The sequence below is a fragment of the Stomoxys calcitrans genome, chromosome 5 (genome assembly GCF_963082655.1).
Source record: "Stomoxys calcitrans chromosome 5, idStoCalc2.1, whole genome shotgun sequence".
NCBI lineage: Eukaryota > Metazoa > Arthropoda > Insecta > Diptera > Muscidae > Stomoxys > Stomoxys calcitrans.
Window position 1 is genome coordinate 113,808,426 of NC_081556.1, and position 23,847 is coordinate 113,832,272.

The window sequence follows — 23,847 nt, forward strand, 5'->3', positions numbered from 1 at the left end:
TTCACAATAAATAGTTTTTTGCATTTTTTTAGCAAAGGCTAACCCCTTATGAAAATTTTCAATTTTTGATGCGAAAAAAATTTTCGAGTTGAGTATACAGTACTGAAGATTATGCCAAAGAAATCGGATTAGTGCAACTCCTATGTTTTTTCTGCACAAAACAAGCTCAAAATCGCATTTTTCGTATAGGAAAAATGCAAAAAAAAGGGATGTCATTTTGAAGGCCATAAACGCTGTAACTCCTTAATTTTTTCGAATTTCGAAAAACTTCGAACATTCCGCAGTTCGAAATTCGAAGACGATTCGAAAAATAAGCAGAATTGCTCAAAATTTCACAATAAATATTTTTTTGCATTTTTTAGCAAAGGCTAACCCCTTATGAAAATTTTAAATTTTTGATGCGAAAAAAATTTTCGAGTTGAGTATACAGTACTGAAGATTATGGCAAAGAAATCGGATTAGTGCAACTCCTATGTTTTTTCTGCACAAAACAAGCTCAAAATCGCATTTTTCGTATGGAAAAAATGAAAAAAAATCGTAAAACGCTGTAACTCCTTAATTTTTCGATTTTCGAAAAAATTCGAGCATTCCGCAGTTCGAAATTCGAAGACGATTCGAAAAATAAGCAGAATTGCTCAAAATTTCACAATAAATATTTTTTTGCATTTTTTAGCAAAGGCTAACCCCTTATGAAAATTTTAAATTTTTGATGCGAAAAAAATTTTCGAGTTGAGTATACAGTACTGAAGATTATGGCAAAGAAATCGGATTAGTGCAACTCCTATGTTTTTTCTGCACAAAACAAGCTCAAAATCGCATTTTTCGTATGGAAAAAATGAAAAAAAATCGTAAAACGCTGTAACTCCTTAATTTTTCGATTTTCGAAAAAATTCGAGCATTCCGCAGTTCGAAATTCGAAGACGATTCGAAAAATAAGCAGAATTGCTCAAAATTTCACAATAAATATTTTTTTGCATTTTTTAGCAAAGGCTAACCCCTTATGAAAATTTTCAATTTTTGATGCAAAAAAAAGGCCTAAAACGCTGTAACTCCTTCATTTTTTCGAATTTCGAAAAAATTCGATCATTCCGCAGTTCGAAATTCGAAGACGATTCGAAAAATAAGCAGAATTGCTCAAAATTTCACAATAAATATTTTTTTGCATTTTTTAGCAAAGGCTAACCCCTTATGAAAATTTTAAATTTTTGATGCGAAAAAAATTTTCGAGTTGAGTATACAGTACTGAAGATTATGCCAAAGAAATCGGATTAGTGCAACTCCTATGTTTTTTCTGCACAAAACAAGCTCAAAATCGCATTTTTCGTATGGAAAAAATGAAAAAAAAATCCTAAAACGCTGTAACTCCTTCATTTTTTCGAATTTCGAAAAAATTCGAGTATTCCGCAGTTCGAAATTCGAAGACGATTCGAAAAATAAGCAGAATTGCTCAATATTTCACAATAAATATTTTTTTGCATTTTTTAGCAAAGGCTAACCCCTTATGAAAATTTTCAATTTTTGATGCGAAAAAAATTTTCGAGTTGAGTATACAGTACTGAAGATTATGGCAAAGAAATCGGATTAGTGCAACTCCTATGTTTTTTCTGCACAAAACAAGCTCAAAATCGCATTTTTCGTATGGAAAAAAATGTAACTCCTTCATTTTTTCGAATTTCGAAAAAATTCGAGCATTCCGCAGTTCGAAATTCGAAGACGATTCGAAAAATAAGCAGAATTGCTCAAAATTTCACAATAAATATTTTTTTGCATTTTTTAGCAAAGGCTAACCCCTTATGAAAATTTTAAATTTTTGATGCGAAAAAAATTTTCGAGTTGAGTATACAGTACTGAAGATTATGGCAAAGAAATCGGATTAGTGCAACTCCTATGTTTTTTCTGCACAAAACAAGCTCAAAATCGCATTTTTCGTATGGAAAAAATGAAAAAAAAAATCTTAAAACGCTGTAACTCCTTCATTTTTTCGAATTTCAAAAACCTTCGAACATTCCGCAGTTCGAAATTCGAAGACGATTCGAAAAATAAGCAGAATTGCTCAAAATTTCACAATAAATATTTTTTTGCATTTTTTAGCAAAGGCTAACCCCTTATGAAAATTTTCAATTTTTGATGCGAAAAAAATTTTTGAGTTGAGTATACAGTACTGAAGATTATGGCAAAGAAATCGGATTAGTGCAACTCCTATGTTTTTTCTGCACAAAATAAGCTCAAAATCGCATTTTTCGTATAGGAAAAATGCAAAAAAAAGGCCTAAAACGCTGTAACTCCTTCATTTTTTCGAATTTCGAAAAAATTCGAGTATTCCGCAGTTCGAAATTCGAAGACGATTCGAAAAATAAGCAGAATTGCTCAAAATTTCACAATAAATATTTTTTTGCATTTTTTAGCAAAGGCTAACCCCTTATGAAAATTTTAAATTTTTGATGCGAAAAAATTTTCGAGTTGAGCATACAGTACTGAAGATTATGGCAAAGAAATCGGAGTAGTGCAACTCCTATGTTTTTTCTGCACAAAACAAGCTCAAAATCGCATTTTTCGTATAGGAAAAATGCAAAAAAATGGGATGTCGTTTTGAAGGCCATAAACGCTGTAACTCCTTCATTTTTTCGAATTTCGAAAAAATTCGAGCATTCCGCAGTTCGAAATTCGAAGACGATTCGAAAAATAAGCAGAATTGCTCAAAATTTCACAATAAATATTTTTTTGCATTTTTTAGCAAAGGCTAACCCCTTATGAAAATTTTCAATTTTTGATGCGAAAAAAATGTTCGAGTTGAGTATACAGTACTGAAGATTATGGCAAAGAAATCGGATTAGTGCAACTCCTATGTTTTTTCTGCACAAAACAAGCTCAAAATCGAATTTTTCCTATAGGAAAAATGCAAAAAAAAGGGATGTCATTTTGAAGGCCATAAACGCTGTAACTCCTTCATTTTTTCGAATTTCGAAAACCTTCGAACATTCCGCAGTTCGAAATTCGAAGACGATTCGAAAAATAAGCAGAATTGCTCAAAATTTCACAATAAATATTTTTTTGCATTTTTTAGCAAAGGCTAACCCCTTATGAAAATTTTCAATTTTTGATGCGAAAAAAATTTTCGAGTTGAGTATACAGTACTGAAGATTATGGCAAAGAAATCGGATTAGTGCAACTCCTATGTTTTTTCTGCACAAAACAAGCTCAAAATCGCATTTTTCGTATAGGAAAAATGCAAAAAAAGGGATGTCGTTTTAAAGGCCTAAAACGCTGTAACTCCTTCATTTTTTCGAATTTCGAAAAAGTTCGAACATTCCGCAGTTCGAAATTCGAAGACGATTCGAAAAATAAGCAGAATTGCTCAAAATTTCACAATAAATATTTTTTTGCATTTTTTAGCAAAGGCTAACCCCTTATGAAAATTTTCAATTTTTGATGCGAAAAAAATTTTCGAGTTGAGTATACAGTACTGAAGATTTTGGCAAAGAAATCGGATTAGTGCAACTCCTATGTTTTTTCTGCACAAAACATAGGAAAAATGTAAAAAAAGGGATGTCGTTTTAAAGGCCTAAAACGCTGTAACTCCTTCATTTTTTCGAATTTCGAAAAACTTCGAACATTCCGCAGTTCGAAATTCGAAGACGATTCGAAAAATAAGCAGAATTGCTCAAAATTTCACAATAAATATTTTTTTGCATTTTTTAGCAAAGGCTAACCCCTTATGAAAATTTTCAATTTTTGATGCGAAAAAAATTTTCGAGTTGAGTATACAGTACTGAAGATTATGGCAAAGAAATCGGATTAGTGCAACTCCTATGTTTTTTCTGCACAAAACAAGCTCAAAATCGCATTTTTCGTATAGGAAAAATGCAAAAAAAGGGATGTCGTTTTGAAGGCCTAAAACGCTGTAACTCCTTCATTTTTTCGAATTTCGAAAAACTTCGAACATTCCGCAGTTCGAAATTCGAAGACGATTCGAAAAATAAGCAGAATTGCTCAAAATTTCACAATAAAAATTTTTTTGCATTTATTAGCAAAGGCTAACCCCTTATGAAAATTTTCAATTTTTGATGCGAAAAAAATTTTCGAGTTGAGTATACAGTACTGAAGATTTTGGCAAAGAAATCGGATTAGTGCAACTCCTATGTTTTTTCTGCACAAAACAAGCTCAAAATCGCATTTTTCGTATGGAAAAAATGTAACTCCTTCATTTTTTCGAATTTCGAAAAAATTCGACCATTCCGCAGTTCGAAATTCGAAGACGATTCGAAAAATAAGCAGAATTGCTCAAAATTTCACAATAAAAATTTTTTTGCATTTTTTAGCAAAGGCTAATAACCCCTTATGAAAATTTTCAATTTTTGATGCGAAAAAAATTTTCGAGTTGAGTATACAGTACTGAAGATTTTGGCAAAGAAATCGGATTAGTGCAACTCCTATGTTTTTTCTGCACAAAACATAGGAAAAATGTAAAAAAGGGATGTCGTTTTAAAGGCCTAAAACGCTGTAACTCCTTCATTTTTTCGAATTTCGAAAAAGTTCGAACATTCCGCAGTTCGAAATTCGAAGACGATTCGAAAAATAAGCAGAATTGCTCAAAATTTCACAGTAAATATTTTTTTGCATTTTTTAGCAAAGGCTAACCCCTTATGAAAATTTTCAATTTTTGAGGCGAAAAAAATTTTCGAGTTGAGTATACAGTACTGAAGATTTTGGCAAAGAAATCGGATTAGTGCAACTCCTATGTTTTTTCTGCACAAAACATAGGAAAAATGTAAAAAAGGGATGTCGTTTTAAAGGCCTAAAACGCTGTAACTCCTTCATTTTTTCGAATTTCGAAAAACTTCGAACATTCCGCAGTTCGAAATTCGAAGACGATTCGAAAAATAAGCAGAATTGCTCAAAATTTCACAATAAATATTTTTTTGCATTTTTTAGCAAAGGCTAACCCCTTATGAAAATTTTCAATTTTTGATGCGAAAAAAATTTTCGAGTTGAGTATACAGTACTGAAGATTATGGCAAAGAAATCGGATTAGTGCAACTCCTATGTTTTTTCTGCACAAAACAAGCTCAAAATCGCATTTTTCGTATAGGAAAAATGCAAAAAAAGGGATGTCGTTTTGAAGGCCTAAAACGCTGTAACTCCTTCATTTTTTCGAATTTCGAAAAACTTCGAACATTCCGCAGTTCGAAATTCGAAGACGATTCGAAAAATAAGCAGAATTGCTCAAAATTTCACAATAAATATTTTTTTGCATTTTTTAGCAAAGGCTAACCCCTTATGAAAAATTTCAATTTTTGATGCGAAACAAATTTTCGAGTTGAGTATACAGTACTGAAGATTATGGCAAAGAAATCGGATTAGTGCAACTCCTATGTTTTTTCTGCACAAAACAAGCTCAAAATCGCATTTTTCGTATAGGAAAGATGCAAAAAAAGGGATGTCGTTTTGAAGGCCTAAAACGCTGTAACTCCTTCATTTTTTCGAATTTCGAAAAACTTCGAACATTCCGCAGTTCGAAATTCGAAGACGATTCGAAAAATAAGCAGAATTGCTCAAAATTTCACAATAAATATTTTTTTGCATTTTTTAGCAAAGGCTAACCCCTTATGAAAATTTTCAATTTTTGATGCGAAAAAAATTTTCGAGTTGAGTATACAGTACTGAAGATTATGGCAAAGAAATCGGATTAGTGCAACTCCTATGTTTTTTCTGCACAAAACAAGCTCAAAATCGCAGAGCAGAATTGCTCAAAATTTCACAATAAATATTTTTTTGCATTTTTTAGCAAAGGCTAACCCCTTATGAAAATTTTCAATTTTTGATGCGAAAAAAATTTTCGAGTTGAGTATACAGTACTGAAGATTATGGCAAAGAAATCGGATTAGTGCAACTCCTATGTTTTTTCTGCACAAAACATAGGAATAATGTAAAAAAAGGGATGTCGTTTTAAAGGCCTAAAAAGCTGTAACTCCTTCATTTTTTCGAATTTCGAAAAACTTCGAACATTCCGCAGTTCGAAATTCGAAGACGATTCGAAAAATAAGCAGAATTGCTCAAAATTTCACAATAAATATTTTTTTGCATTTTTTAGCAAAGGCTAACCCCTTATGAAAATTTTCAATTTTTGATGCGAAAAAAATTTTCGAGTTGAGTATACAGTACTGAAGATTATGGCAAAGAAATCGGATTAGTGCAACTCCTATGTTTTTTCTGCACAAAACAAGCTCAAAATCGCATTTTTCGTATGGAAAAAATGAAAAAAAAATCGTAAAACGCTGTAACTCCTTCATTTTTTCGAATTTCGAAAAAATTCGACCATTCCGCAGTTCGAAATTCGAAGACGATTCGAAAAATAAGCAGAATTGCTCAAAATTTCACAATAAATATTTTTTTCCATTTTTTAGCAAAGGCTAACCCCTTATGAAAATTTTCAATTTTTGATGGGAAAAAAATTTTCGAGTTGAGTATACAGTACTGAAGATTATGGCAAAGAAATCGGATTAGTGCAACTCCTATGTTTTTTCTGCACAAAACAAGCTCAAAATCGCAGAGCAGAATTGCTCAAAATTTCACAATAAATATTTTTTTGCATTTTTTAGCAAAGGCTAACCCCTTATGAAAATTTTCAATTTTTGATGCGAAAAAAATTTTCGAGTTGAGTATACAGTACTGAAGATTATGGCAAAGAAATCGGATTAGTGCAACTCCTATGTTTTTTCTGCACAAAACATAGGAATAATGTAAAAAAAGGGATGTCGTTTTAAAGGCCTAAAAAGCTGTAACTCCTTCATTTTTTCGAATTTCGAAAAACTTCGAACATTCCGCAGTTCGAAATTCGAAGACGATTCGAAAAATAAGCAGAATTGCTCAAAATTTCACAATAAATATTTTTTTGCATTTTTTAGCAAAGGCTAACCCCTTATGAAAATTTTCAATTTTTGATGCGAAAAAAATTTTCGAGTTGAGTATACAGTACTGAAGATTATGGCAAAGAAATCGGATTAGTGCAACTCCTATGTTTTTTCTGCACAAAACAAGCTCAAAATCGCATTTTTCGTATAGGAAAAATGCAAAAAAAGGATGTCGTTTTCAAGGCCTAAAATGCTGTAACTCCTTAGTTTTTTTCGAATTTCGAAAATTTCTTTGTTTTTATTTAACAAACATATTCAATCACTCTTTAAACAATCACCCTCTATTTCTTTGTGTGTTTGGCAATACTTTTCTCTGTATCCACTTTTCATTTTCAATATAATTTGATATCGAAGGAAAACAATTCATTTAGACAATTTGTAATGATATTTGATTTGGGAGGGGTTTAGGCAGGCAGAGCGGAACACAACAGAATGTATGATAAGTGGAAATTGCTTAAATGATTGCAAATAATGCGCAATAAAAACCATTCAAGCGTATCCTTGTTAAAAGGATGCTGAATCCCATATTCATTGTAAGCAGTTTTTTTGTTTCATATAAAATTGTTTGCCCCAAGGATGGAAAAAATGGCGAAAGCGAATGGCGAGGCTAATCAAATCGAAGTTGTATTTTCCTTTTATTGGTTTATTAACAAATTTTCCTTTTATTGTTAGTGTGGCGAAGATACGTTGAAAGCATAATTTTTAAATCGAAAATTATGTTTAACAGATATTTAAGGATAATAGCGTTCATTACGAAATGGTCTATGGTGGGCTGGTATCCTGTTGAACTCACATAACAATTGTAAGGCAAAATGTGCCAGTTTCAATCGTCCCTAACACCCATAGAGAATTTTTGAAGATTTGATTTTGCTAGTCATTACTGAACATCACATGCCAAATGATATTTGACCAATCTGCACCATAGTTGCTTCCTTGGCAAAAGTCAGAAGTTTCATGGTCTTCGATTTAAAAATGTCCGTCTGGCCAATTTAATACCTTTTTTTCATTTTGTAACTAACTTGAATTATTTATTGTTTTTATACTATTTTTATGCAACATATAAATTTAAAACTTCTCCAAAACTTTTGCCAAAATATATCACTTCAAGCGTTAAGTACAAAGAAAAAATGTAAACTTTATCAAAACAAATTCCAAATTTTTTCATTTGATACGTCTCTCAATGAAAATTTCCCTGGGTTTTGTTGAGGGTATAAATTCAATTTATTATGTCTGCTGATGTTGAAATTCTATATGCCCACAACAGCCATCTCTGTGATGCTTCCCTTATAAATAATAAATTCTCATCAACGGTAAATTTACACTAAAACACGTCCAAAAACAAACAATCGCTCTGTATATAAAATTTCAAATTTGTACACAAAATAAAAGTTTTCTCTTAGTTTTCAATTAAAGTGCAGTTGCTCGGTACGTATTCTGACAGTAAAAATAAGAAATGTTTACGAGGGAAAATGGCGAGGGAGCATTGTGGAAGAAATTGAGGTAGTAAAGAAGTAATTTGTGTTTTAGAGTTGTGGCCATTGTTGCCAAATGCAAATATCTTTGCCGATTAAATAGAGAAGAAGTGAATGCCTTCGAACGGCTCAAATCTTATATACTATCCACCATGGATCGCATATCTATATCTAAAAATAAACCGATCTGAACCATATACGACACGGATGTCGAAAAGCCTAACATAAGTCACTGTGTCAAATTTCTGTGAAATCGGATAATAAATGCGCCTTTTATGGGCTCAAAACCTTAAATCGAGAGATCGGTCTATATGGCAGCTATATCCAAATCTGGACCGATCTGGGCCAAATCGAAGAAGAATATCGAAGGGCCTAACACAACTCAATGTCCCAAATTTTGGCAAAATCGGACAATAAATGCGCCTTTTATGGGCCCAGGACCTTAAATCGAGACATCGGTCTATATGGCAGCTATATCCAAATCTGGACCGATCTAGGCCAAATTGAAGAAGAAAGTCGGAGGTCCTAATACAACTCACTGTGCCAAATTTCAGCAAAATCGGATAATAAATGTGGCTTTTATGAGCCTAAGACCCTAAATCGGCGGATCGGTCTATATGGGGGCTATATAAAGATATAGTCCGTTATAGCCCATCTTCGAACTTAACCTGCTTATGGACAAAAAAAAAATATCTGTGCAAAATTTCAGCTCAATATCTCTATTTGTAAGGACTGTAGCGTGATTTCGTTAGACAGACGGAAGGACATGGCTAGACGGTCTTAGATTTTTACGCTGATCAAGAATATATATAATACTATGCTTGTTTTGTGCAGAAAAAACATAGGAGTTGCACTTATCCGAATTTTTTGCCACAATCTTCAGTACTGTATACTCAACTCGAAAATTTTTTTCGCATCAAAAATTGCAAATTTTCATAAGGGGTTAGCCTTTGCTAAAAAATGCAAAAAAAAAAATTTATTGTGAAATTTTGTGCAATTCTGCTTATTTTTTGAATCTTCTTCGAATTTCGAACTGCGGAATGCTGGAAGTTTTTCGAAATTCAAAAAAATGAAGGAGTTACAGCGTTTTAGGCCTTCAAAACGGCAACTTTTCTTTCCATTTTTCCTATACGAAAAATGCGATTTTGAGCTTGTTTTGTGCAGAAAAAACATAGGAGTTGCACTAATCCGATTTCTTTGCCATAATCTTCAGTACTGTATACTCAACTCGAACATTTTTTTCGCATCAAGAATTGAAAATTTTCTAAGGGGGTATCCTATGCTAAAAAATGCAAAATAAATATTGATTGTGAAATTTTGAGCAATTCTGCTTAGTTTTCGAATCGCCTTCGAATTTCGTACTACGGAATGCTCGAATTTTTTCGAAATTCGAAAAAATTAAGGAGTTACAACGTTTTAGGCCTTCAAAACGGCTTTTTTGCATTTTTCCTATACGAAAAATGTGATTTTGAGCTTGTTTTGTGCAGAAAAAACATGGGAGTTGCACTTATCCGAATTTTTTGCCACAATCATCAGTCCTGTATACTCAACTCGAAAATTTTTTTCGCATCAAAAATTGAAAATTTTCATAAGGCCTTTGCTAAAAATTGCAAAAAAGATTTATTGTGAAATTTTGAGCAATTCTGCTTATTTTTCGAATCGTCTTCGAATTTCGAACTGCGGAATGCTCGAATTTTTTCGAAATTCGAAAAAATGAAGTAGTTACAGCGTTTTAGGCCTGCAAAACGACTTTGAATTTTTATGCCCAAAAAAAATTTGGTTTTTGCGATGTTTTTCAGAGATAAGTTAACAGTATTGCTTCATCCAGCACCATTACGGAAAGCGATTTTCCTCACAAATCCCACGGTGTCTGAACAATTTTTAAGTTTTTAAAATTAAGAAAGTTACAGCAATTGCATCACTCACATTGCTTTTTCTGAATTTATGCGATTTTGATACAATACTCTAAAGTTTTAATATAATCAGTCTTCCTGAGCACCTGAAGCACACAAGTCATGTTCGGTTACCATTTCCCAAGCCCATGCCAAGTGTTGTCCGAGGCTTATCAGCCAACTATTCAAATTTACCTCCCTATTTGTTCCTGTACGAACCTCCCCGTTCAATTTTTATCTAAAATGGCCATAACGGCAACACTGCCAATGGGTCCCTGAGTTTGGCCTTGAGTTGAATTTTTCAAAAACTCGTAAATTTCGAAACTTTATCTCTTTTCTATGTGCCCGCATGTGAGAGTGGAAGAGAAAAGTTTTGTTACCATTTAAACTGTAGCAATAACTCATATGAGTGACTCCTGATAAGCCCCCTTTGCATTGGGGCTGTATGCGGTTGACTGCTTAGAATTTGAACAACAAGTTTTGAGCTGACAAGCAGCAGATTCAAATAGGAAAGTAATTTTGCAACAAAAGCGATAGAAACATTGAAATTTGTATTCAATGGCAATAGCCATTTGAGAAGGCCAACTTTGTGTTATATTTACTTCAAAAGTGAAGTTGTGACGATTCACAGATCATGGAGAGAAACGGGTAAAAATTATGGTTTTGTCTAAAACTATCTTATGTGGGGATATAAGAGGGGGGCCACAAGGAAATGAAATTTTGATCAAATTTCCTTTAGAAGTGGAGTTTTGACAAAATTTCATATAAAAATTCAACTACCTATAAAAATTACTGGAAGCCCAAATTACTGGGTGTTTTGATGGACAGGAAAATGAACTTCAATTCGAATAAAGACAAGAATGAAGGATATTTGGGAGTAAAGTATGAATCCACTCCAATAAAACACCTCAAACAGGGCTCATTCAACAATCATAGAAATATGTTGCTCTGATTCCCCTATGCCAAAAATACAATGAAAACACTTTAATTTTGGTGCAAGTTTAGCTTGCATTTTTTTAAAATTTATTTCATTAATTTATTCAAAAATAAATATTGCGTTAAAAATAATTAAAAATCAATTCGATTAAGGATGGATGGATAATTTTGAGGCGAGGGAGGAACACTAGAAATATTGCATAATTTTTTGTTAACAATCTTCCTGTCAATTGAGAGATGTTTCGGGAAACTTGTTTTTTTGGAAACTAACAAAAGTTTGTGTGTGTGTGTGTGTGTGGGCGTAGGTGGTTACACGAATATTTGAAGATGGACTCATTTTTTGTATTTGGGCTTTCCTTAAGTAAATGTATAAAAGGGACGTTTTTCTTCTTCTTCTTCTTTTTCAGCTTCAGCTTAATATGAAAGTAACAAGCAAAGACGACGTATGATTAAATATGCCATAATATAACAAAAAGATTTCACTCAGCACTCGCGATTATTTTCGAATGCCTTTTTTTTGCGAGAGACTAAAACACTTGGACACGATGATTTTCACGATCGCACACCAAAATATTGCCATTGGACATAATGGCCACACCCTCGAGTCCTTTGAATTCCGAATCACCAGAACCCCAGGAACCGAAAGTCTTTAGGAAACTGCCATCAGGATTGAAGATTTGTATGCGATTATTACCAGAATCGGCGACAAAGATATAGCCTTGATCATCCACAGCAACACCTCTGAAAATGGGGATGTATAAATTTTGATAAAAAAAATTGGTCATAACATGGGCGACTTTTGGGGCAAAATTACCTGGGAAATTTAAATTGCCCATCATCTGAACCTTCACCACCAAAGGTGGACAAGACTTTGCCATTGACATCGAAAATCTGTAATTAAAGCAAGAAAAGCTTAATAAACATGAGTTTAATATAAAATTTAATTTTGTCTTAAACAGTATTGGTAACATTCTCAAGGGTAGAGACTCATATTCAGAACATGCCATAGGAATAAAATTTGGACAAAATTTCCTATAGAAATGAAATTTTGACCAAATTTCTTATAGAAATGAAATTTTGACAAAATTTCCTATAGAAATGAAATTTTGACCAAATTTCCTATAAAAATAAAATTTTGACAAAATTTCCTATAAAAATGAAATTTTGACAAAACTTCCTATAAAAATGATATTTTGACAAAATTTCCTATAGAAATGAAATTTTGACAAAATTTCCTATAGAAATGAAATTTTGACAAAATTTCCTATAGAAATGAAATTTTGACAAAATTTCCTATAGAAATGAAATTTTGACAAAATTTCCTATAGAAATGAAATTTTGACAAAATTTCCTATAGAAATGAAATTTTGACAAAATTTCCTATAGAAATGAAATTTTGACAAAATTTCCTATAGAAATGAAATTTTGACAAAATTTCCTATAGAAATGAAATTTTGACCAAATTTCCTATAAAAATGAAATTTTGACCAAATTTCCTATAGAAATAAAATTTTGACAAAATTTCCTATAGAAATGAAATTTTGACCAAATTTCTTATAGAAATGAAATTTTGACAAAATTTCCTATAAAAATGAAATTTTGACAAAATTTCCTATAGAAATTAAATTTTGATAAAATTTCCTATAGAAATGAAATTTTGACAAAATTTCCTATAGAAATGAAATTTTGACAAAATTTTCTATAGAAATGAAATTTTGACAAAATTTTCTATAGAAATGAAATTTTGACAAAATTTTCTATAGAATGAAATTTTGACAAAATTTTCTATAGAAATGAAATTCTGCCACTTTCAGTGTGGGCTCCCGAAAGTGGGTATGCATTTTGTGTTATATTCTCAAAAATACCTTTCATTTGAGCCCCATATTGCCATGATCGGTGAATGTCCGATTTTGGGGGTGCTTTCGGGGGTGAGGTGCTCCTCCAGACACTTAGCCCTAATATCAGCATCGTGCTCTACTCTCAAATACCATTAATTTCAAGCCCATATTGCCATTGGTTTAAGGGAGAGTTTATGGGATAAGGCGTCCTCAAGCACTTGGCCCCGAAAATTGGTTTTCAAATTCGTTTTGTAATCTCCAGTACCATTTATTTGAGCCACATATTGGCATGGTCGGTAAATTTGTACTCTTTGGGGGGTGTTTTGTTTTTTCGTGCTCTACTTCTCTAAACATTTCATTTGGCATGGTCGGTAAACATGGCTGATTTAGGGGTGGTTTGGGGGTTGAAGTGGTCCCAGAAACACTTAGCCCTGAAATTATGTCAGCATCGTACTCTACTCTCAAATATCATTTATTTGAACCCCATATTGTGATTGGCCTTTAAATTTGATATCGAATTCATTTTCTAATCTCAAATACCTTTTATTTAAACTCCCTATTGCCAAAGTCAGCAAATATGTCCGTATTGGGGTATGGGCCAGAAATACTATCAATATCGATTTCAGCACTCTTTAAGACCCAAATTACCATGGTGAGCCAATACGTCCTATTTTGGGGTTGTTATGGGAGTGAGACGTCCTCAAACAGTTGGTTTCGAATGTTGAAACCAGATTCGTTGTCTACTTCCAAATACTTTTAATTTGAGCCCCATATTTCCATAGTCAGCAAACATGTCCGGTTTGGGGTGTTTTAGAGATTAGGGCGGCCACTCAGTGACTTGATTTTTCTATATAAGAAGACATCAAGCTTTTGACCGTTTGGATTCTGCTAAAATATGGGAGCTACATCTGGTTATAGACCGATTTGAACCGTATTTGGCACAGTTGTTGAGAGTCATAACAGAACACCCCATGTAAAATTTGAACCAAATCGGACAAAAATTGCGGTTTCCAGTGGCTCAAGAATCAAATCAGGAGATTGGTTTATATGGAAGCAATATCAGGTTATAGAACGATTTAGACCGTTCTTGGCACAGTTGTTGAAAGTCATAACAGAACTACGTGTGCAATATTTCAGCCAAATCGGACAAAAATTGCGGCTTCCAGTGGCTCAAGAAGTCAAATCAAGAGATCGGTTTATTTGGTAGCCAGGAACGTAGCCAGGATTTAATTTTGGGAGGGGCCACATTTTTTTCGAAATCAAAAATTGCCAAAATTCTTCTTTCCTGTGAAATTGGTAAAAACGACTCAATTTTTCATTCGAAAATTGTAGTCGCTATTGGGTACAGGAACTGACCCATAGGCGGTACATTAGGTCATAAAGTCAGAGCTAAATTTTGCACTGATTGCCAAAACAGTGCAATTAATGGCTTCGAAAGCCACCACCCCGAATTCTGCTAAAATATGGGTACTATATCTGGTTGTTGACCGATTTGGACCGTACTTGGCATAGTTGTTGAGAGTCATAACAGAACACTATATGCAAAATTTCAGCCAAATCGGATAAAAATCGTGGCTTGTAAGGGTTCAAGAAGTCAAATCGGAAGATTGGTTTATATGGGAGCATATCAGGTTCTTGACCGATTTGGACCGTTCTTGGCACAGTTGTTAATCGGACAAAATTGTGGATTTCAGGGGCTTAAAAAGTCAAATCGGGAGGTCGGTTTATGTAGGAGCTATATCATGTTCTTGACCAATTTGGACCGTACTTACCACAGTTATTGCAAGTCATAACAGAACACTATGTTCAAAATTTCAGCTAAATCGGATGAAAATTGTGGCTTCCAGGGGCTCAAAATTGCAAATTTTGCCTATGAACATTTCACTAAGGAACAGGGACAAACTTCTCACCTATCAATGAGTGCAGTCCGCTTCAAGTTTAAGCTCAATGATAAGGGGCCTCCTTTTTATAGCCGAGTCGGAACGGCGTGCCGCAGTGCGACACCTCTTTGGAGAGAAGTTTTATATGGCATATTACCTCACAAATGTTGCCAGCATTAAGAGGGGAAAGCCACCGATGAAAATGGTTTTTGATGGTCTCAGCAGGATTTGCACCCAGGCGTTCAGCGTCATAGGCGGACATACTAACTTCTGCGCTACGGTGGCTTCCAGGCGCTCAAGAAGTAAAAACAGGAGATCGGTTTATATGGGAGCTATATCCAAATCCGAAACGATATGGCCCATTTGCAATCCCCTACGGCCTACATCAATATTAAGTATCTGTGCAACATTTCAAGCGGCTAGCTTTACGCGTTTGATCGCTATCGTGATTTTAGCAGACGGACGGACGGACATGGCTAGCTCGACTCAGAATGGCGAGACGATCAAGAATATAAATACTTTATGGGGTCCTAGATCAATATTTCGAGGTGTTACAAACGGAATAACTGGATTAGTAAAGCGTGATTTTTTTGAGGTTAGGATTTTCATGCATTAGTATTTGACAGATCACGTGGGATTTCAGACATGGTGTCAAAGAGAAAGATGCTCAGTATGCTTTGACATTTCATCATGAATAGACTTACTAACGAGCAACGCTTGCAAATCATTGAATTTTATTACCAAAATCAGTGTTCGGTTCGAAATGTGTTCATTCACCGTTCAGCGATGAGGCTCATTTCTGGTTGAATGGCTACGTAAATAAGCAAAATTGCCGCATTTGGAGTGAAGAGCAACCAGAAGCCGTTCAAGAACTGCCCATGCATCCCGAAAAATGCACTGTTTGGCGTGGTTTGTACGCTGGTGGAATCATTGGACCGTATTTTTTCAAAGATGCTGTTGGACGCAACGTTACGGTGAATGAACACATTTCGAACAGAACACTGATTTTGGTAATAAAATTCAATGATTTGCAAGCGTTGCTCGTTAGTAAGTCTATTCATGATGAAATGTCAAAGCATACTGAGCATCTTTCTCTTTGACACCATGTCTGAAATCCCACGTGATCTGTCAAATACTAATGCATGAAAATCTTAACCTCAAAAAAATCACCCTTTATAACCCCATCCTATGGTGATGGATATAAAAAGGGACAGCGGAGCGGGTCCAGTTCGAGTAGTTTCCAATAGAAATGACATTTTGAAAAAACTTCCACAGATATGAAATTTTGACAAGATTGCATAAAAAATTATATTTTGACAAAATTCCCCATAGAATTTAAGTTTTAACAAAATTGCCCCTAGAAATGAAATTTCGGCATAATTCCCATGGGAATGAAATTTTGACAAAAAATCCTAAAGTAATAAAATGTTCATTCCTTTGCGCTTCTTGCATAGCAGTCTGACGAGGCCCTTGGCAAAGGCCGAAATCGCGATCATTGCAGCCCGCCCTCTGGATACATTAACACGACACAAATGTTGAGCCTCTTTAAAGTGTTTTTGTTGTTTTATTTTGAAATAGAAACAAGAAATAAAACCACATTGGTCTAAGCTGGTTAAACCAACAACAAAATAAAATTTTGCTAAATTTCCTCTAGAATAAAATTATAACAAAAAATTTCCAAAAAAATCTAATTTTGACAAGATTTTCAATAGAAATTCAATTTTGACAAAATTTTCCATAGAAATTCAATTTTGACAAAATTTCCCGTACAAATAAAATATTGGCATAATATCCCATAAAAATGAAATTTTGACAATAAATCCTTAAAAAAACTAAATTTTGTTAAATTTCCGTAGAAATGAAATTTTGACAAAATTTCGCATAGAAATAAAATTTTGACAAAATTTCCCATAGAAATAAAATATTTAAAAAATTTCCCATAGAAAAAAAAAAAAAAATTCCATGAAAATGAAATTTTGACAAAATTTTAATTTTATACTGAAATGAAATTTTGCAAATGCTCATCTCTCTTATTATAAGATAATAAATTAATGACCAATTTATCCATTTGCCACATTTCCTTTGTGTGTCATTGCAGAGTCAAAATGAAAGAGACTACCAAAAATTACCTGAATTCTGTGGTTATTCGAGTCGGATACAATGACACGATTCGTATTGGAGACTGCAATGTAGTGGGGATGCTCAAGTTGTCCTTCGCCGCGTCCGCATGTGCCAAATTTACCAACGAATGAACCGTCGGATTGGAAAACCTACAAAAAAGAAAGCAACAATAAAAAATTTACATATTAATCATTTGAAGACTTAATTAAAAATAAAAACATTTATTTAAATTGAAGCATTAAAATGTAACAATCTTGTTTTATAAGTCTTCTATATGGGAAGTCATTTGGGCAATGGCCTTAAAAGTATTAAATAATGAAACGAAACATTCCATAAAGAAAATTTGGGCTGTATGATTCATGTTCTGGCTTAGCCAAATCGACTCAGATTATTATGAAGCAACCATGTATACAAATATTGCCCGATTTTAACAAATCATTTAAAAGTTTTCAATTTTTTCAAATATAGTTTTATCGTACATAAACCATAGCACCATAGCAAAAAAAAAAAATATTAAATTGATATGACAAGCATTTATTGACGTCACTAATCTGTGAATTTAATCTCTTGAAAGTCATTTATCCCACGATGTAATTATTAAATTGCCTAACAAATGTGCAAACAAGTGAATTTGGCTCTTAATTGGAAATACATGTCCTGAGATAAGCACAATCGATTATGCTATGCATGTCTTCGTAATTGCCTGACATCAGATACTGGCTGTTTGGCTGGCTGGCCAGGCCCACTTGAAACGGCAAGTGGAGGTACAATCCTTTCATATTCCTTCTTGTCTTGATTAATTACAAATATTTGCATAAGCATTGATATCGACATGCTTTCAATTTCGTGATAACATGCCCAACTGCCTTAATACACTGCTGATGCATGGAATTGTCAAAACGGCCTCGAGCACACGCAGAAAAAAATTATGGGTGAAAGAAAAAAAAAAAACAAAGATACAATAAAATAAAATAAGATACAATAAAATAAAATAAAATAAAGTAAAATAAAATAAAAATAAAAAAAAACAAATTAAAAAAATATATAATTAAAAATAATAAGATAAAAAAAATAAAACAAAATAAAATAAAATAAAATAAAAATAAGTAACATTAAATTAAATAAAAAAAATATAAAATAAAATAAAATAAAGTAAAATAAAATAAAATGAAGTAAAATAAAATAAAATAAAATAAAATAAAATAAAATAAAATAAAATAAAATAAAATAAAATAAAATATAATAAAATAAAATAAAATAAAATAAAATAAAATAAAATAAAATAAAATAAAATAAAATAAAATAAAATAAAATAAAATAAAATAAAATAAAATAAAATAAAATAAAATAAAATAAAATAAAATAAAATAAAATAAAATAAAATAAAATAAAATAAAATAAAATAAAATAAAATAAAATTAATAAAATAAAAAAATGAACTAAAATAAAATACAATAAAATAAAATTAAATTAAATAAAAAAATATAAAATAAAATAAAATAAAATAAGTAAAATTAAATTAAACACAAAAAATATAAAATAAAATAAAACAGAACAAAATAAAATAAAATAAAATAAAATAAATTAAAATAAAATAAATTAAAATAAAATAAAATAAAATAAAAAAAATAAAATAAAAAAAATAAAATAAATTAAAATAAAAATAAATAAAATTAAATTAAATTAAATAAAAAAAATATAAAATAAAATAAAATAAAATAAAAATAAATAAAATAAAATAATATAAAATAAAATGAAAGAAAAGTCGGAGGATATGGCAGCTATATCCAAATCTGGACCAATCTGGGCCAAATTGACGAAGGATGTCGAAGGTCCTAACACAACACATTGTCCCAAATTTCAGCAATATCAAATAATAAATGTGGCTTTTATGGGCCTAAGACCCTAAATCGGAGGATCGGTCTATATGGCAGCTATATCCAAATATGGACCAATCTGGGCCAAATTGACGAAGGATGTGGAAGGGCCTAACACAACACATTGTCCCAAATTTCAGCAATATCGGATAATAAGTGTGGCTTTTATGGGCCTAAGACCCTAAATCGGAGGATCGGTCTATATGGCAGCTATATCCAAATCTGGACCGATCTGGGCCAAATTGACGAAGGATGTCGAAGGGCCTGACACAACTCACTGTCCCAAATTTCAGCAATATCGGATAATTAATGTGGCATTTATGGGCCTAAGACCCTAAATCGGCCGATCAGTCTATATGTCAGCTATATCCAAATCTGGACCAATCTGGGCCAAATTGACGAAGGATGTCGAAGGTCCTAACACAACACATTGACCCAAATTTCAGCAATATCAAATAATAAATGTGGCTTTTATGGGCCTAAGACCCTAAATCGGAGGATTGGTCTATATGGCAGCTATATCCAAATATGGACCAATCTGGGCCAAATTGACGAAGGATGTGGAAGGGCTCAACACAACACATTGTCCCAAATTTCAGCAATATCGGATAATAAGTGTGGCTTTTATGGGCCTAAGACCCTTAATCGGAGGATCGGTCCATATGGCAGCTATATACAAATCTGGACCGATCTGGGCCAAATTGACGAAGGATGTCGAAGGGCCTAACACAACTCACTGTCCCAAATTTCAGCAATATCGGATAATAAATGTGGCTTTTATGGGCTTAAGACCCTAAATCGGAGGATCGGTCTATATAACAGCTATATCCAAATCTGGACCGATCTGGGCCATATTGAGGAATGATATCGGAGGGCCTAACACAAATCACTGTCCCAAATTTCAGCAATATCGGATAATAAATGTGGCATTTATGGGCCTAAGACCCTAAATCGGAGGATTGGTCTATATGGCAGCTATATCCAAATCTGCATCGATCTGGGCCAAATTGAAGAAGGATGTCGAAGGGCCTGACACAACTCACTGTCCCAAATTTCAGCAATATCAAATAATAAATGTGGCTTTTATGGGCCTAAGACCCTAAATCGGAGGATTGGTCTATATGGCAGCTATATCCAAATCTGAACCGATCTAGGCCAAATTGAAGAAGGATGTCGAAGCGCCTGACACAACTCACTGTCCCAAATTTCAGCAATATCGGATAATAAATGTGGCATTTATGGGCCTAAGACCCTAAATAGGAGGATCGGTCTATATGGCAGCTATATCCAAATCTGTACCGATCTGAGCCAAATTGAAGAAGAATGTCGAAGGGCCTAACACAAATCACTGTCCCAAATTTCAGCAAAATCGGATAATAAGTGTGGCTTTTATGGGCCTAAGACCCTAAATCGGCGGATCGGTCTATATGGGGGCTATATCAAGATATAGTCCGATACGGCCCATCTTCGAACTGAACCTGCTAATGGACAAAAAAAAAAGAATCTGTGCAAAGTTTCAGCTCAGTATCTTAATTTTTAAAGACTGTAGCGTGATTTCAACAGACAGACGGACAGATGGACGGACATGTCTAGATCGTCTTAGATTTTTACGCTGATCAAGAATAGGGTCGGAAATGGATATTTCTTTTAGCCGCGAAAACCGAGCAATGACATAGTTAATGCTCGTAGGTCTACGTGTCGGGCTAGGATACCGAAAGCTATACTGACTTCCTTCTTACTTGCTTTCAGTAATAGTCTCGACTTCCCACGATCCGGATCTACCCACAGGATTTTCGTCGTCCTACCGACCGGTTCTCCGATCCACTGTGTTATCTGCCCATTCGTCGCCCACGCCCTTAACTTGGACTGCTTCGCGTTTTCTATACCACATCACTAAGTTAGTTCATGTCTGGTATTGTGTTCACACCTAAGTGCCGTTGCCTGTTAGGCGCGAAAACCGGGCATACACGAGAAATGCTCCAACATCTCATCATTTTACCCGCATGGCCTACACATACTATCCCTAGTTGCCCCGATTTTGCATAAGTGAGCTCGTAGTCCTGTGTATCGAGTTAGGATACCGAAAGCTATACTGGCCTCCAGCTTATTTCCTTTCAGTAATAGACTCGTCTTTTCACAATCTGGATCTCCCCATAAGATTTTCGTCCTTCTACCGGCCGTTGCGCTGTTCCACAGTGTTATATGGCCACGCCCTAAACTCGGACTGCCTTGACAAGAAAGGCTTCGGGTTAACCAAGTTTATTGACAGCAGTCCCTCACTGCCAAAGCGACTGCTCTTTCATTTCCCCCTTACTCTCCTAGAGCCCGGTAACCAAACGATGCGGATGGTGCCATCCTCAGGGATGGCTTTAATCTCCTTCTTACGTTCCAAGACTGTTCATGACCTTTACCTGGTTGTTATTGACCTGGTGGCCAAATTACAGTCCGTAAATATGTTTAGAATCGATGTCTTCGATGCGTTAGTACCACACCACCTCACGCTTTTCCTGAACGCCTGGATCTCCGCCGGCAGGACCATACTATGGTCTGGCAGTCGAAAACAGACCTTAGTCACTGGGTTCTCAATGTGGACCGTCAGACCCACTCTGTCCTGTAGGTTTGATACACCTTCCAGATGGCAATACCAGAGTTCCATCAACCGAAGACTGTACTGACCATATTATGGTCGCAGTCCCTGTGTTCTCAATGTAGACCCCCAGGTCCACTCTGTCTTCTAGCTTTGATCCATTTGTGTACCATGAACTTCCAGATGGCAATGCCAGAGTTCCGTCGATCCAAGACTGTGCTGCTGGCAGCTGTGCCTCGCACTCGACCTCAAGTGTCTTCCCAGGTATCCGGTCGGAAACCTCTTTCATTCCTTCCAGGTTTCCTATCGTCGCCTCTTTATACAGCGATAGTATGACCTGCTCCTATCCTCTGTCAATTCTTCCATCGCTTTTAGCCCCATAGCCGCAGTGGCTGCCTTAACTTTGATATGCATCTCTATAAGTCGAATATCTAGAATAATCTTCAGTGTCCTAGTGAGCGTGGTTCTCATCTCTCCGCTTATGTCAAGGCAACATGTTCTTTGAACCTGCTGTATTATCCTTACTTTGCACTTTTTCTCTATCGCTGTCCACCATACTACTGTGGCGTAATTAAATGTTGACCTAACCACGCACCTGTTAAGCCAGTGGACTATCCTCCGATTCAGGATCCATTTCAAGCCTACGGCCCGTATACATAATGCCCAACATCAGTGAACCTTCTTGATACGCTCACTTTCGAGCCTACATAGTGTCCAATATCTGTGAGCTTTCTCGGAATGCTCCTGAATGTGACACTTCCAATCCCATTACGCTAGCCTAGAGCGTAGGCAATGGGATTCTTTGCGTGGACCCCACTAATCCCAGAATCAGCGAGCTGAATCTGGAAATAAACAGGGTAGTCAAGGTACATAAGCGGAATTTGTGGCTGGAAAACTTTGAGCAATGTAACTGTGCTCTACTGTTAAGTCACTCTCAAACCCTTCGAACGGGGCGATAGGACCTCAGTCTCTTTTGACGACGTAACTGTGACTGATACGAGATGCACTAGGTTGTTGAACCGTCAATTTATTGAGCATCGCGAGAGTGACAAGGCAAGGTGGAGAGCCATTCGTCGCATCCCTGATCTCGAGCCAATGGACAGCTATCACAATTTACCTTGCACGAAGTTACAAATGACGTTCGTGGCGCCAAGTCATCTAAGGCGTTGGACCCCGGTGGATTCTTTACACTGATGCTGAAGAAACTGGATCTACCTAGAGTTGAATAACTTTCAACTGTCCTGAACCTGTCTCTGAACACTCTTATAGTACATGCTGTTGGGAGGATGGGCAGAGCGATCCTGCTACTGAAGCCTGGACCCGAGCAAGGGAAAGTCATACAGACCGATCTCACTCCCCTTTGAGTGACTGTGTCTAACCCGAAGACAAGCGCCAGGTTGTTCAGCAGTTAATTTATTGAACATTTCGAGAGTGACAAGGCAAGGAGGAGAGCTATTCGTCGTATTCGTGGTCTTCGAGCCGATGGACAGCCATCACAATTTACCGTGGACGAAGTTATTACTGACAAGTAATTCAAGGCCTTGGACCCCGGCGGAATCTCTACACTGATGATGAAGAAGCTGCATCTACCTAGAGTCGAGTTACTTTCAACTGTCCTGAACATGTCTCTGAACACTCTCATAGTACCTGATTTCGGGAGGATGGGCAGAGCGATCCCGCTACTGACCCCTGGACCGGAGCAAGGGAAAGTCGTACAGACCGATCTCACTCCCCTTTGAGTAACTGTGTCTAACCCGAAGACAAGCGCCAGGTTGCTCAAGGAGAGGAGAGCCATTTGCCATATCCGTGATCTCCGAGCCAATGGACAGCCATCACAATTTACCGTGAAGGAAGTTATAAATGCCATTCGTGGCTCTAAGGACGCCGGCATAATCTCTACACTGATGAAGCATGATCTACCTAGAGTTGCTTTCAACTGTCCTCGCAGATGGGCTATGTCGAACTTTATCTTCATATAGCCCCCATATAGACCGATCTGCCGATTTAAGGTCTTAGGCCCATAAAAGTCACCTTCATTATCCGATTTTGCTGAAATTTGAGACAGTGGGTTGTGTTAGGCCAATCGAAATCCTTCTTTCGTTTAGCCCAGATCGGTTCAGAATTGGACATAGTTGCCATATAGCCCGATCTCTTGATTTAAGGTCTTGGACCCACAAAAGGCACATTCTTTATCTGATTTCGCTGAAATTTAGGACAATGAGTTATGTTAGACCACGCGACATCCTCCTTCAATTTGGCCCAGATTGGTCCAAATTTGGATATAGCTGCCATATAGACTCATCTCTCGATTTAGGGCCTTGGACCCATAAACG

The 23,847-nt window shown here is 35.0% G+C and overlaps 1 protein-coding gene across 7 annotated transcripts in view; it reads right to left on the reverse strand.

Moving 5' to 3' along the window:
• Positions 1 to 11,258: 11,258 nt before the first annotated feature.
• The window catches only part of LOC106091788 (RING finger protein nhl-1), a 281,737-nt gene continuing 269,148 nt past the window's right edge, over positions 11,259 to 23,847 (reverse strand). For all 7 annotated transcript variants that reach the window (XM_059369284.1, XM_059369283.1, XM_013258445.2 and 4 more), the window contains 3 exons: positions 17,059 to 17,199; positions 12,026 to 12,102; positions 11,259 to 11,952 (listed from right to left, as the gene is read on the reverse strand). In XM_059369284.1, coding sequence (XP_059225267.1) covers positions 11,739 to 11,952; positions 12,026 to 12,102; positions 17,059 to 17,199 — 432 coding nt within the window. In that variant the 3' untranslated portion in view covers positions 11,259 to 11,738. The remainder of the gene's footprint in view (positions 11,953 to 12,025; positions 12,103 to 17,058; positions 17,200 to 23,847) is intronic.